The following is a 15,347-nucleotide window of genomic DNA, read 5'->3' on the forward strand; positions in this document are numbered from 1 at the left end:
TCCCAAGTTTGTAAAATACTGTTAAGTTTTGCTGCAGTGGTTTTGACTGCTTCCAACGGGGGCTGTAAAAAGCCCCCACTTGTTCTTCAGAAGGAAAAATGAGGGTCAAGGAGGGTTTTTGTTTGTTTGTTTTTAACCAAGGATGACCACTGGGTAGAAAACCGGTAGCTAAACAGGTAGTTAAACAGCCATTTGAGTCCAGGTGGGGAAGCACCAAACACCTCAATATATCTTCACTTACAAATGAGGCCTGGTGTTTTGAAGCGGGGTGTGTGTGTGTGTGTGTGTGTGTGTGTGTGTGTGTGAGAGAGAGAGAGAGAGAGAGAGAGGAATTGTGCAAACAGAGTAATAACAAATAAAATCCCTGAACCTTGGAAATGGCCAGAGTTTCATGCCATCCTCACTTCCCTCCTGCAAGTGGGATGAGTCAGAGCATCCTTTGGACCCCTGAACAGATTCCTTTGCATTACTGTGTCACCCCCTTCAAAAAACAACACAGAAGGAGGAATAAGGAAATATCTTACTAAGGGAGACCCAGGAAATGAGGAAACAGAAGAGGCGTGTAGGGAATATTTTGTTGGGAGATCGCTCAGGGCTATCTGCAGCCCCCGGATCTCCAAGCGTCCTCCGGTGAGCACAGCTCTGGAAAAGGGATCCCCTTCTTCTCCAGGGCGCTCCAGCAACATAAACCAACTTGATTTATGCACACTAATCTTCTGGCATTGCACAGCAAGAAGAATGAACCATCCGTAGATCTAAACTCCCAAACATGGGAGCGGAGCAACCTCTATGGGCTTCCTCGGGAGCAGCGTCCCCGGAATCTTACCCCCGAAGTTTTGGAGCCCAAAAAAAGAAATGAAGGAGAAACTGAGCGACACACAGGTCCTTTCGGGGCCGCGGGAGGCAGACGCAAACGCGGGGCGCAACAGCGAGGGCACTTTTGCGCCCCAGCTGGGCGGACGGGGAGGGGCGCAGGGGGGCTCGGCAGCGGCTTTCCAGGCCCCACAATCCCCGCTTTGTCTCCCGGTCCTCGCGCATCACGCGGGGAGACTCGCGCAAGAGGACAGCGCGGGCTGGGCGTGAGGACTCCTGCTGCTGCCCTGGGCAGGCTTCGTGCCAGGAGGAGGGACCTCGGACGGATGGACTTGGCATCGCCCATGGGCCCCGATCCCCCTTCCCTCTTGCAAGCTGGACGGGGACAGCGCAAGGCGCTCCCCACGCCCGGTCTCCCCGGGTCTCTCCTCTGGCCAGGGAATCAGGAGGGAGATGCGCGCCACGGCAGCGCGCTCAGATGAGCTTCCAGGGACCCGCCGCGCTCCCCGCCCTCCTGAAGGGCGTCTGGGAACAAAAGGAGGCGCTGAGCTCCGCGTCCATCCACCTTCAAGGCTGAGAGATTCTGGCACAGTGCCGGATCGAGGTATAAGCTCAACAAGCCAGAGCCCAAAAAATTAAAGGGAAAAAAGCAACCTGGATGTACATTTCCAAAATATAAGTTAAAAAGCAGATAAAATAAAACCTACATACAGCAACAGCGTTTTGTGTTGTGTAGGCTCCTATGATGTAAGTCAGGGGCCCCACCTGCTCGCCTGCTCCCTCAAATATCACTGGTTTGCTCCTTTCTATATATAGGGTGCCTACATCCTGCTATTTATAATTATTAGTAGTTTGGATCATATATTTACACCTATTATTATTTCATGTTATAGCAACTTTCTAGAGACTAGATGATGAGTCTTTGTAAACTGTGTTTCTTAAGGAACTTTTGTTATTCCCAAATACCAATGTGTTTGCATTATTTTGTTATGAATAAAAAATCATTTTAAGTTAGAGCTTAATAATTATTTCACTATTAATATACTTCTTAATTGTATTTCACTATTAATATACTACTTCTTAATTGTACTTCACTGTTAATATACTTCTTAATTGTATTTCAGTTCAACAATTACTTTGGAAAAAACACGTATTTTGTTATGTGCAAATGGCTTTAGATACCTATGAGGGCCATCAATGACCATATAGCATCTATTCAACACAAAAAACAGTGACCATTTGTTGTTGACAAAGGACAGCTGGACATGTAAAGGGCCCCATTACCTTCAGGAGCTGAGGGCCTCTTCAAACCTCAATCTAGCCCTGTTCTGGCACATGCAAAATGCATTGTGGGTGAGCAGCTCGTGCATGGAAAGGGGCCATTTCCCCAGTCCCCCCCCCCAAAGTGAGCATGGGTGTCTTACTGAAAGATCAGACTTCTGGAGGAGAAATGCTCCTGCGAAGTGTGGAGTTTGGGCTTGTCTCTGACGCCCTGTTGTCACATAACTTGCACTTTCCTGCAAGCAGGTCAGACAGAATGCTTGGACAGCGAGCCGGTGTTTGAAACTCACATTTTGCGACACTTCATTCAAACAGTGAGCAGTTTCTGACCTCTGGGCGCAGTACTGATTTCAGATTAAAACTGCAGAGCAGACGGAAGGGAGTACCTTTTTCTGCCTCCCCACTTCCAGCTACTCTCTGAAGAAGAGACCCTCTTACGAATATTAGGGGGGTGGGCAGGGGAAGGACTAGACCATGTGAAAAATGAAGATAATATTTTAGCCGCAGTCTATTCATTTTCAGCTTTGTATTCTTGCTAATAAAAAAGCGCACCTAGACATTCCGTTGTTGCTCCCATAACCTCGGTTTAAGGTGCCATTGAGTTCCTAGCTTTCATTTCTCAGTTTCTAACACTGCTGGAAACGACCTTGGATTCATTATGGGATGGACAGTTCTTTGCCTCTCTGCTTCTACCAGGGAGGAGTTTCTGGAACATCTGAGATGCATGTGAAGGGAACCAAACTTAGAATCACATTCTAATATCTGAGCAACTAGAGAATTCATGCAGCTTGATGAATGGAAAATATACAAATTTAGTACAAACAGTCTGTAGCAAAACCATCTTCTTTCACTGCCGTTACCACCAAATATGACATGAATATATGGCTCCCACCATATATTTCAAAATACCAGTAAACCCCAGTTCACCCATCAGCCCCTGGGGTAATTTCCAAGTGGTTGCAAAATAGCACAGACCTTCCTTTTTACAATAAATAAAACATTGGAAGAGTTTTGTTTCCAAAGGGCAAGTCTTAGAAGCGGATGGTTCTGCTGACTCAAAAGGAGGGTGCAGAAGACACTCACTCCCCCCCCCCCCCCGCTGTGTGTTTGTTACCAATGAGAGGAAGCAGGAGAAAGTAGGAGTCATGTCAACTTATTGAGAGGGGAAGGGGAAAGGAAATCTGCCCAAATGGAAATGAGAATCATCAGGTGTGCAGCGGATACCAGGTGTCCGTTGCTGAGGCAGAAAGAGCTAAGTGATCTCAGAAAGGGCAGAAAAGGATGTTCCAGCTGCCTTGGAGCCTGGCCTCATAGACCAGCAGCTGCCAATATGTTTCCCAGAGGCACAATTGTGCCCTCGACACCTTCCCCTGGTGCACACAAACAGCCACTGAACTCCCCATGCCCACTGCCAGGGCCTGAGAGGGTTTTAGAGGCTCTAAGCATTTAAAAGATGTTAGCGCCCCCATATATATCCAATTCAACATATGAACAATAAGCTTATATTGATGGCCACCAACATGGATGACTTTAAAACAGGATTCTTGATTTATTTACCACACACTGGGCTTGTCCACCCTTTCAATCCCGTCGCTAGAAAGCACCGGTCTGAGAGGTCCCCCCCCCCCGCCTTTTCACACTCCTATCCGATGGAACACCCCCTCTTCTGCTCCAAATCAGAGCAAACATCAATCCTTAGGAAAGATGGTTGACATTTGCTCCAACTGAGCGTCAAGGAGAGGGTTTCCTGTGGGGAGGCAGCAAAAGAAGAGGAAGTGTGTATAACCCACAGAATTCCCTGGATCAAAAATGTTAAACCCGGTTTAGGCTTAAGGAGGTTGAGAAGTCAAGGGGGATGAAGGTCATGAAATAGTGCCACGCGGAGGACGTGCAAGAATGATGGGAGAACACAAATTATCCTGCTGTGTTTATTGATGATACTGCTTCCGTTTACATTGGAGGACGAGATCTTCTTGCTCCTCCTCTGCCTTCTTTGGAAGCTTCTCCGGATTTTAGGGCAAAGCGGGGACAAAGGATGCTCAGGGGAGAAGTAGATGCCTGTTGGAAACAAACCCGGGATAAGTGATTGGTGTGAAGTCAAGAGAAAGGGAGAAAGATGTCAAGGAGGAGATGGGCGGGGAGTTCTCAAATAAGCAAAAATTTACCCCCCCTCCCTTAAGCCCATGGAAGGAACCTCAAATGTCATGTAGCCCAACCCTTCTGCAACTTCTCAATAGGGATCCCCCCCCGACTCTGCTTAAAAACCTCTAATAGAAATAGAAATAGCATTCTTGTTAAGATTAAATAAAGGGGGGGGGACTACATGTGCCACCTTGAGTCCCACGGATATAAAGGTGGGATATAAATGCATTAAATTAATAAATTCTTGCCCAGGACTATAAATTTCTTCCTAATGTTTAGTCTAAATCATTTTTCGTTTTACTTTGGAGCTGCTTGTTCAGCTCTTACTCTCTGGAGCAACTGAAAACAACCCTGTTCCATCCTCCTTTTCCAAGCTGGAATTTGTCTACCATGTAAGTCATCAGCAATTGGAAAAGACAGGGGCCCCATTCTCATTCTTTGTACCCTACCTTCTTTGATTTCTTCTTCTGCTGCCCTTCAGGGATTCCTCCAGCATTCATTTCATCTTCCACTGGTTCCCCTGCTGCTGTCTGCTTTGAAGTCTCCCCAGGATTCCTTCCATCTGACCTCAGTGACATCTCCATCAGACACGGCTTGAGATACGGCTGGTCCCCGTTCTCCTGAACCGCCTTCTCAATCAGAGACAGCAGCTCTTCCGCCTGGCTGGCCCTTTCCTCTCCCGTCCCTCTGTTGTTGAAAGCGCAGCAACGGCCCTTGCATTTTCTCACCAAATCCTGAAGAGGTCCGTTTCCAGATAGCTCTATGTACTCCTCTAGGCTTTCTGTCTCTAGGTCTTCTTTGCGGGTGAACAAGACAATCATGTACTTTGTGGCCTCTGGGCCAAAGACCTCCTCCACCCTCTTGGCGGCCACAGCGTCTTCCTCGGTGAAAGGACCGGCCTGCGTCACAAACACCAGGGCGTGGGGACCTGGCTCACAGAGAGAGAGGCACTTCTGGACTTCTGCAATACCATGCTGTGTTTGAAGACGAGCATCAAAAATGTCTGGAGTGTCAATGACAACTACTTGTTTCCCCTTCCACCTCTCTGCTCGGACATCTCTGCTGTAAGTCTCGGTCACTGGCTTTGGGGAGAGTTTGGACTCAAAGGTCTTCTTCCCCAGAAGGGTGTTTCCTGTGGCACTTCTCCCTCCTCCCGTCTTCCCGACAAGAACAATCCGTAGATCTTCATTGAGGTTTCTGTTCTCGTGTGCTTTGGCGGTCTCTGGAAAGAAATTAGGAAGATGTCTAGGAATCCAGGACTGAACTGTTTTAAAGAGATGTCAGTTTCATGGCATGTTGCAGTAGCCCAACTGAGAGATTACCTTGTAGAAACACCACACAGGTTCTTATTCTCAAGAAAGACCCTAAGCTGGCATGTCAGTCAGGAATGAAAACAATATATTGACCTGGCCACACTCACACCTTGGAGACCCAAGTCAACAACTATTCCTACAGTACCACTAAGTCTTGTTCCTTAAGGGAGAGTTTGCTGCTCATTCCAGATTTGTGGACCTGCCTCTTGCCTGGGAATTCGCCCCCTGAATTGCCACCATGCAGAGTCCATACACTGCAACAATTCCCCTAAGCACCTGGGGAGTATAGCATCTAGATCAAGGGAAGTAATAGTGCCACTGTATTCTGCTCTGGTCAGACCTCACCTGGAGTACTGTGTCCAGTTCTGGGCACCACAGTTCAAGAAGGACACTGACAAACTGGAACGTGTCCAGAGGAGGGCAACCAAAATGGTCAAAGGCCTGGAAACGATGCCTTATGAGGAACGGCTAACGGAGCTGGGCATGTTTAGCCTGGAGAAGAGGAGGTTAAGGGGTGATATGATAGCCATGTTCAAATATATAAAATGATGTCATATAGAGGAGGGAGAAAGGTTGTTTTCTGCTGCTCCAGAGAAGCAGACACGGAGCAATGGAGCCAAACTACAAGAAAGAAGATTCCACCTAAACATTAGGAAGAACCTCCTGACAGTAAGAGCTGTTGGACAGTGGAATTTGCTGCCAAGGAGTGTGGTGGAGTCTCCTACTTTGGAGGTCTTTAAGCAGAGGCTTGACAACCATATGTCAGGAGTGCTCTGGTGGTGTTTCCTGCTTGGCAGGGGGTTGGACTCGATGGCCCTTGTGGTCTCTTCCAACTCTATGATTCTATGATTCTAAGTTTACTAAGATTATTCAGATGTTTGATCTAACTCCCCAAGCTTTTGATGATATTACAAATATATCATTCTTATTATCATCGCTTGGACCAAAAGTTAACGCATTTGTAAGCCTCATGGACCACAGAGAAGGTCATTTAAAAGAGGAATGCAGAGATAGAGCTGAATCTCCAGTGAGAAATGCTAGAAGCAAGGACAGTAATTATGCATCTAGGCAATTTACAAAGTCCAGAGAGATGCCCAAGAAAGTGGTTTGCTTCAATTGCAACAAAGAAGGGCACATTGCAAAGAACTGCAGAGCTCCTAGGGCAAAGAAACCCCAACCCTTTCAGCCAAAAGGGGAAAAGAAGGGGAAATGTGAATGCACATGGCTACTGCAAGAAAGGAATTTAACTGTCCAGAATCGTGAGAATAAACGTAATAAATGGATCATAGATTCAGGTGTGAGCTCTCATTTTTCATATGAAAAGGACTATTTTAATGAGATAAATGATGTAGACAGATCTGAAATTGAGATTGCAGATGGCAACATTGTTAAAGCAAAAGGTGCAGGTTCCATGAACTTGAAATGCAATATAAACAATGAATCCATTGTTTCATTGGACACAATCTCTAGAGTTTTGTACGTACCAGAGCTGAGCTGCAATTTTATCAGTGTGTCCACTTTAGACAAGAAAGGTTTCCAGATCACATTTGGAAATGGAGAATGTAATGTGACTAAAAATGGCAAAGTGTTTGCTCAAGCAAAGCTAATAAATGGTGTATATGAGATTAATCTTTCAGAGAACCAGTCTGCAAAAGTGGCACATTCCAGCCAGAAGGATGAGACAGATATGGACCTATGGCACAGAAGGCTTGGACACAGAGACGCCAGCGTTATTCTGGATCTACAGAAATGAGATCTTGTAAGAGGTTTGCAGGTAAAGCAGAGCAACAAAGCTCCAGCAAAATGCATAAGCTGTATTACTGAGAAGGCTGTAAAACCTTCATTTCCACGTTGTGCAGAACAAAGAAGCAACAAATTTCTTGACATAGTGCACACTGACTTATGTGAACCCATGAATGTTCCCTCACTGGGAAAGAATAGATATATTTTAATATTTCTGGATGATTTTACAAAGTTTTGTGTTGTATATTTCATCAAAGAGAAGAGTGAGACAGTGGACAAGCTCCAGGAATACATTGCCATGGTCAAGAATAAATTCCAGAGAGCTCCAGCTGTGTTAATGAGTGACAATGGAGGTGAGTACTGCTCAAATGAAATGCAAGCTCTCCTGGCCAAGGAAGGAATTGCACACGTAACCACAATTCCTTACACCACAGCAGAATGCCATAGCTGAGAGAAAGTTTAGGTCCATTATGGACATGACAAGGTGCATGCTAAAGGATGCATGTTTGCCACAGAAGCTGTGGGCCGAAGGAGTGTACACGTCGGTCTATTTGCAGAATAGACTGCCAACAAAAGGAGCAGAGCACACACCATTTGAACTTTGGCATGGGAAAGCTCCCAATCTGTCGCACATACGTGTGTTTGGAAGTCCGTGTTACTTCCACGTGCCCAAAGAACACAGACACAAACTTGACTCCAGGGCAAAAGCAGGTATCCTTTGTCAGGAAAAAGCACCAATGCGAGAGCGAGCTGCAGGTGTCTGGAATGCAAAACAGGATGTTGATGTTTGGGACTGTACTATTGGAACAAAGGGGCAGTCTATTCACTGTACTGAGCACCGGATGTTAGCTCAAGAGTGTCATCTGACCTGTACTGGAAGTACAGGGGTCGAGTTTCTCTCTCTACTGTTGGAGACTGGAGAGTGCAGACACGTTTCTCTGTACTGCTGGAAAGACAGAAATAAAGCAATGTAAATAGATTTCTGTCTGTCTCTTTTCCCTCCCTGAGGGAAGCAGGGAAGGGGGAGGAGTTGGTGTGTCCCTCTCACGCTGAGTGGGATCACCGGAAAGACCTTGCCTGTATCCTGCCGGGAGACGCAGACGGGGAGGTCAGCCAGGATCTCAGCCGAATGCCTGGAGAAAAGGCCAGTTACCTCTGACCAAGGCTGAGAATCCAACATATGGTAGCATTTGCCGGTGGTTTTGATTCATCGTAAATCTGCATGAGAGGTTGATGGATCGTTCGTCATCCTCTGCACCAAGGGAGTGAGATAAGTCTGCGTGCAGCCAGAAGCTACACAAACGGCTGGGCATCGAGACGGAGTGAAAGCCAAGCAACGGAGCTCGAAGGTATGGAAAATTTATGGCTGTAAAGTGAACGCGTTAAGAGGCAGTCTTCAGTTCACAAAAGTGTCTGTGTTTGAAGAGAAACCAGCACTGAAGGAGTAACAGCCGACATACCTTGCATACCTTAGATAACGATGGTATGCACAGTTGCTAAGCAACGAGAAGTCAGTGAAGTGAAGTTCAGTGGAAACTTACTGGCTAAAAGGGGCTGGGAACACAGAGAGTGTTTTGACTATCTCCCTGTTCTATGCAAGGACATTTTATGCAGCTTGCAGTTTATCTGCCAAGTGAAGAAAACAACTGTTGGATTTTACAGGCAAGAGAGTGAAAGCTGCAGCTTGGCTTCAAAATGGATGCCAAGAGGGGGGGAGGCTTACCTTACCCACCTCCCCTGACTAATGACAATTACTCATCTTGGTCTATAAAGATGAAAGCCCTGCTGCAGAATCAGAGGCTTTTGGGGGTGATTGAGAACCCCATTCCACAAGCACCAACGCCAGGTTGGAATTCACAGAATGTGAAAGCCAGGACGGCTATAATTCTGTGTATCTCAGATGAGCAACTCGTGCATATCCGGGATTTATTGAACGCACGAGAGATTTGGGAAACGCTACGTAGAACACATCAGAGGGATGCTGGTTCTTCAGCGTTGCTGTATTTTGAAAAGCTGACCAATCTGAGGCTTGCGCCTGATGGAGATGTACAAGCGCATTTGACTGAGATGAAGTTCCTGCGTCAGCAGATGGCGGAGTGCAATTTCCGTCTACAAGAAGAGGTCTTTTGCTTCATGATTATCAACAGCCTTAATCGGACTTACAAAACTGTTGCCAGTCAGCTTGGTTCCCTACCGGCCGCCGACCTGACCGCGGAGAGTGTGTGTGCGGTGGTCCTTAATGACCACGACCGCCTTGCTGCACTGGATGTGAAGGACAGGGGGAGAGTAGCAGAGGGTTCTGACTCCCCCACTGCTGAAGCTACTGAGGAGCGTGCTGTAGCTTTGAGCGCTGTCCGATGTTACAATTGTGGACAGACTGGGCATCTTCAGTGGAACTGCAAGAGGCCACGTCAACAGAAAGGAGCCAAGGGGAGCTCTGCGAAGCCTGAGGCGTCAGGCAAAAGTCGTACCAAGTCCCAGGTGAAACCTGCAAAGGCTTTGATGTTGAAAGGAACCACGCCAGAGGTGGAGAACACGTTTGTCATTGACACGGGTTGCTCAAATCACATGACGTCACACAGAGAACTGTTTTCGACGTTTAAGAAGCAAAGCTTCACTGTGAAGCAGGCCAACGGTCAGGAGCTAGAAGCGACCGGGGCTGGAACTGTGTATCTTGAGAGTCTGAACTTGACTATAGACAATGTGTACCTGGTTCCTGAGTTGAAGTTTAATCTGCTGAGTGTGTCCCAGATTGCAAAGAAAGGACTGAAACTGTCCTATGATGATAAGAGCTGCAAGATCTTCAAAGATGAAGAGCTGTATCTTTCTGCCAGAGAGAAAGATGGACTGTATTTGTTGACATTTGATCAAAGTGATTACATGAAATGTAATGCATGTGATACTAACGAAATATCTCTTGCAGGTGTGGCCAAGAGCGCCAGGAAGGTGGCCAGGGTCGACAAAGCGTTTCAGCGGGTGTATGCTGATGTGATTGGTCCTCTAGCACCATCTAGAGGCAATGCAAGATATTATCTTGTGTGTGTGGATTGTTTCTCTCATTATGTGTGGGTATATACATTGGAGAAACCAAAAGAAGCCTTAAAAAGGTTTCAGGAGTTTTGTGACAAGGTTAAAAATGTGCATGATGCTAACATTGATTGTCTCTTCACAGATGAGAAGCCACTTTTTCTGTTACAGGAGTTTCAGAAGTTCCTGGATGAGAAAGGGATTAACCACAAGGTTGCTGTTTCAGCGGAAGCGTGGAACAGTGGTGTCTGTGTAAGGGTGAACAACGAATTGCAAAAGGGGATGAATGCGCAATTGCTTAGTTCACATTTGCCACATGAATATTGGGCGGAGTCGTTAATGTCCTATGTTCACACGTGGTTGAGAAAGCTTTCAAAAGAGTTAGGAAGTTCTCCTTTTGAGAAGCTGTTCCATAGAAAACCTTCTGTTGCTTATTTTAAGGTTTTTGGGTCTCATGTGAGAACAGAAGCTCCAGGTGGAGTGAAGAATGCCAGAGGCCTTTTTGTGGGATATGAAAAGGGTCTCTACAGAGTAATTTTGTCTGAATCTGGTCAGGTGATTCTCACAAAATTTATAGAGAGTGCTCCTGAAGAGTAGAGAGTAATTGTTCATACATTTCCCACTGAGGGCAATTCAGATGATGATGGTGGTGATTTTACTGATTACAGTGGTGATGATGACAGTGATAGCTCACAGAGCTCAGTTGACACAGTCATTGAGAGAAAGTCTTACACAATGGATAGGCCTTCACAGATGAAGGAAGAACCACTGTTTACTATTGGATCTGGTTCTCCTAAAAGTCCAGAGGCTGAACCAGTGAGCAGAGAGGATCAGCACCTCATACGCAGGTCTGAGAGAAGTACAAAGGGTGTACCACCCAAGAGGTATTCAAAAGAGTTTGCTAACTTAGCTGTTGCATGTGTTGCTGTTGTTAACAACTCAAGACAGGTTGAAGCTGTGTCAAAGTCAGAGACAAAGACACAACAGAGAATTGCAAGCCAAGGTAATGCAGATGCACTCATTCCTTGCAAGCCAGACAACCAGAGAGGTACACTGGGGAAACCAGTGGCGGGGAGTTCCAAGGGTGGAACTGAAACAACAGGGGAGTGTTATATGTATAACAACTGTTTGTCATCTTCTCTGGGTAACACTTTGCTCGCAACGCACATTGAAACTTTTGGGGGAGGATGTCAGGAAAAAGCACCAATGCGAGAGCGAGCTGCAGGTGTCTGGAATGCAAAACAGGATATTGATGTTTGGGACTGTACTATTGGAACAAAGGGGCAGTCTATTCACTGTACTGAGCACCGGTTGTTAGCTCAGAGTGTCATCTGACCTGTACTGGAAGTACAGGGGTCGAGTTTCTCTCTCTACTGTTGGAGACTGGAGAGTGCAGACACATTTCTCTGTACTGCTGGAAAGACAGAAATAAAGCAATGTAAATAGATTTCTGTCTGTCTCTTTTCCCTCCCTGAGGGAAGCAGGGAAGGGGGAGGAGTTGGTGTGTCCCTCTCACGCTGAGTGGGATCGCCAGAAAGACCTTGCCTGTATCCTGCCGGGAGACGCAGACGGGGAGGTCAGCCAGGATCTCAGCCGAATGCCTGGAGAAAGGCCAGTTACCTCTGACCAAGGCTGAGAATCCAACATCCTTGTGGGATACGCTTCTGGAGGCAAAGGATACAGAATTTTGGACTTACAAACTGGTAAGACAAATGCACACCATGCGGTTTATTTTGAAGAATATGGAAAAGCCGACAATAAGAATAATGTTGTGGACTCTTCCGATGAGTCAGAAAGGACTCAAGAGTTTGTATATTTCCCTTCTGAAACCCCACAAACTACTAATCTGCCTTCGAGTGTTACAGCGCCCCCTACAGACGCAGAGGACCAGAACCCTGGCGGCACCAGAGACGAAGAGGAGGACTCAGATGGGGACATGCCTACGTTGGAGGAGGATGAGGAAGCTGATGCGGTTGCAGAACCAGAGGTCAGGCGCTCGTCCAGAACCAACAGAGGTGTCACACCATTATGGCTGTCCTACTTTGCAGGGTCGGCGTTTCCACAGGAACCTTCCACTTGGGAAGAGATACAGGAGATGCCAGCTGCAGAAGCCAGTCTCTGGAGGAAGGCTGCGCAGGAGGAGATGGATGCACTGCATCAGAACAAGACCTGGACACTTACTTAGCTGCCTCCCGGTAAGAAGGCTATTGGCAGTAAATGGGTTTTCAAGGTTAAGAAGGGGTCAGAAGGAGAAGTGCAGTGCTACAAAGCTAGACTTGTGGCACAGGGATTTTCACAACGTTTTGGTGAAGATTATGATGAAGTTTTTGCACCAACCGTGAGGTATAGCTGCGTAAGAATGCTTTTGAGCATTGCAGCCTCCAAGCAAATGAGAGTGAAACACATTGACATTGCTACTGCTTTTCTTCACGGGCAGATTTCAGAGGAAATTTACATGAAACAGCCCAAAGGTTTTGTGAAACCACATGAGGCACATTTAGTGTGCAAACTCCAGAAAGGACTTTACGGACTTAAACAGGCTGCTGAAATGGAATACACAAGATGAAACAGTTAAATCAGCCATGATTAAGTGGGCACAAGACATTGGTCATAACATTATGTTTGCTGACTGGGAACAGTTGTGGACCACTGGTATAAAGTTTATGGCATGTAATGCCTTAAGAGAGAATATTATGAAAATGATATACAGGTGGTACATGACCCCAGTCAAGCTTGCAAAAATCTACCATTTGCCTGATAATAAGTGTTGGAAATGTAAAGAAACTGAAGGTACTTTTTTCACCTTTGGTGGACGTGCCAGAAGATTAAGGCCTTCTGGGAAACGATATATAATGAAATGAAAAAGGTACTTAAATGTACCTTCCCTAAGAAACCAGAAGCCTTTCTCTTGGGCATTGTCAGCCAATTGGTGTCAAAGAAAGACAGAGGTTTTTTTAATGTATGCTACAACAGCAGCAAGAATACTTATCACAAAGTATTGGAAGACACAAGATCTACCCACTCTGGAAGAATGGCAGATGAAGGTGATAGACTACATGGGACTGGCTGAAATGACTGACAGAATCCGAGACCAGGGGAAAGAGACGGCGGATGAAGATTGGAAGAAATTCAAAATTTATCTTAAGAAATACTGTAAAATTAATGAATGTTAAAATGTTATGGTTATAGAAAGTAAGGGGTTACAGCTGTATAAGATCAAGTAAAAAAAAAGAAAAGGAAAAATTGAATAAGATTAAGGGGAGGATTTGCTGAAAAAACTTGGGAATTGGAATGCAGAAAGGGGAGGTATGGGGAAGTCAGCGAAATAAGTTTTAAGAAAAATTGGATATGAAATTATACATGTTTGTTTTTGTGTTTGTATGGTTTGTATTGTGTATTGTTTGTGTTAATATAAATTGTGAAAAACTAATAAAAATTTATTAAAAAAAATAAAAATAAACAGGCTGCTAGAGCCTGGAACCAGAAGTTGCATAACATGCTGACGCAACTTGGGTACAAGCAAGGCGACGCTGACAAGTGCTTGTACAGCAAGTCAAATAATGGACAATTTTCATATATCCTAGCATTTGTTGATGACCTGCTTATTGCCACAGCAAGTGAGAAAGACTATACACAGATAGTAAAACACCTTAGCAAAGAGGTGGAGGTCAAGGAGCTAGGAGATGTTCAATACTACCTCGGGATCCAAGTGGAGAGAGAAGAGGACGGCTCATTTCTTCTCAGCCAGAGACAAAAGATCCACAAGCTGATTGAACACATGCAGATGCAAGACGCACATCCAGCTGCTACAGCAATGGCTACTGACTCCCAAAACCTTCCTCAACTCTTTACATGGAAAGACAGTTGAAGAGATATCCCTAGGAATAAATGAGGACAAGGCTACTACTCCCATAATCGAGGCACAAGTGCTAATTGATAGAAAGGTGGAGCTGCTGGAGGAATGCTGCCTAATGACTGCTCAAACAGTTCAAAAAATCTTTGAACAATTACAAAACATCTCCAAGAAGCTGGATAACCCAGATGAAAGGAGGCAACTCACTCCCTTTTTGCCATCCTTAATAAGCCCTGGAGACAAACAGAACAAATACAAATTTATACCTCTAAACCAGCCAAAAACCAGAGGAAGCCCCCCTCACTCAGTCAACCTGATACTGAGGCCATGTGAGATTGTTCTCCACATTTTTCCATATAGAGGGCCCCTACCTTACTGGGAGTCATCCTTCTGGGCCAGACACCATCTAAATCTGCTCAGACCATTGATTGCATCTAAAAGACAGAACAAGATGAATAAGGCCATTCTACCAGAAGCCGACATCTGCCCTACTCCCGTGGAAGAACCCAGTAGATGGGAGAAACCGCAGCCAGCTACCCGGGAAATCACACAAGAAAAATCCAAGCTCTCAAACCAAGCGACTGTAGCATCAAATAACAGCCTCGCCCTTGATACAATAGACTGGACAGTCCCAGAAGAAGTAGATCTGCTGAGTAACTTTACCAAGCTACCAGACAAAGAACAAATAAACATACTCAGTAAATTGACGAAACTACAGGCCAGATTGACCGAAATTCACCAACAAGGGCAACAAAATGCAGTAGAAACAATACACAATCAAACTTTACACTTACCAGCCCTCTCCCCTAAATGCATAGTCAAAAAGAAAGCCACCAATGGAACTTTCAAATGTATAGATGCAGACCTTCAAATCCAGCCTCCTTTAGAATATGAAATGGCAAGGAAAAACTCCAGCAATGAGACCACAAATTCCTGGCTGAGATATCAAATACTAGCTCTAAACGAAATAGGTACCCCTTATTTAAGTACTACAAAGGACTCTAACATTGCCGAACAAAAGATGACCTCCAACAGACCTGATTCACTGAGCCCAACATCAAATGAGGCCAAAGAAATGGAAGTAGAGACTGAAAACAGTCCTACTGTCCACAACAGTCTACCAACCACAGAAATTTCTCAGGAACAAGGAATAGTTAAGGAAGAAAACCAAGAAA

General features: G+C 45.6%; 3 protein-coding genes across 5 annotated transcripts in view; 1 reads left to right on the plus strand and 2 right to left on the minus strand.

The window, feature by feature from the left end:
• The window catches only part of LOC310689470 (GTPase IMAP family member 2-like), a 153,127-nt gene that overhangs the window by 87,200 nt on the left and 50,580 nt on the right, over window positions 1-15,347 (plus strand). The window lies entirely within an intron of this gene.
• LOC310689330 (GTPase IMAP family member 8-like) overlaps window positions 1-15,347 on the minus strand; it is a 100,673-nt gene that overhangs the window by 73,901 nt on the left and 11,425 nt on the right.
• Window positions 4,009-9,677, minus strand: LOC310690257 (GTPase IMAP family member 4-like; the record flags this gene model as incomplete). The annotated part of the gene is made up of 4 exons (XM_083468949.1): window positions 4,009-4,152; window positions 4,686-5,516; window positions 8,341-8,425; window positions 9,487-9,677. 4 exons carry the CDS (start codon window positions 9,675-9,677, stop codon window positions 4,045-4,047), a joined length of 1,215 nt encoding a protein of 404 aa, XP_083325075.1. The 3' UTR covers window positions 4,009-4,044.

This window comes from Podarcis liolepis (genome assembly GCF_965112155.1).
Source record: "Podarcis liolepis genome assembly, chromosome: 12".
Taxonomy (NCBI): Eukaryota; Metazoa; Chordata; class Lepidosauria; order Squamata; family Lacertidae; genus Podarcis; species Podarcis liolepis.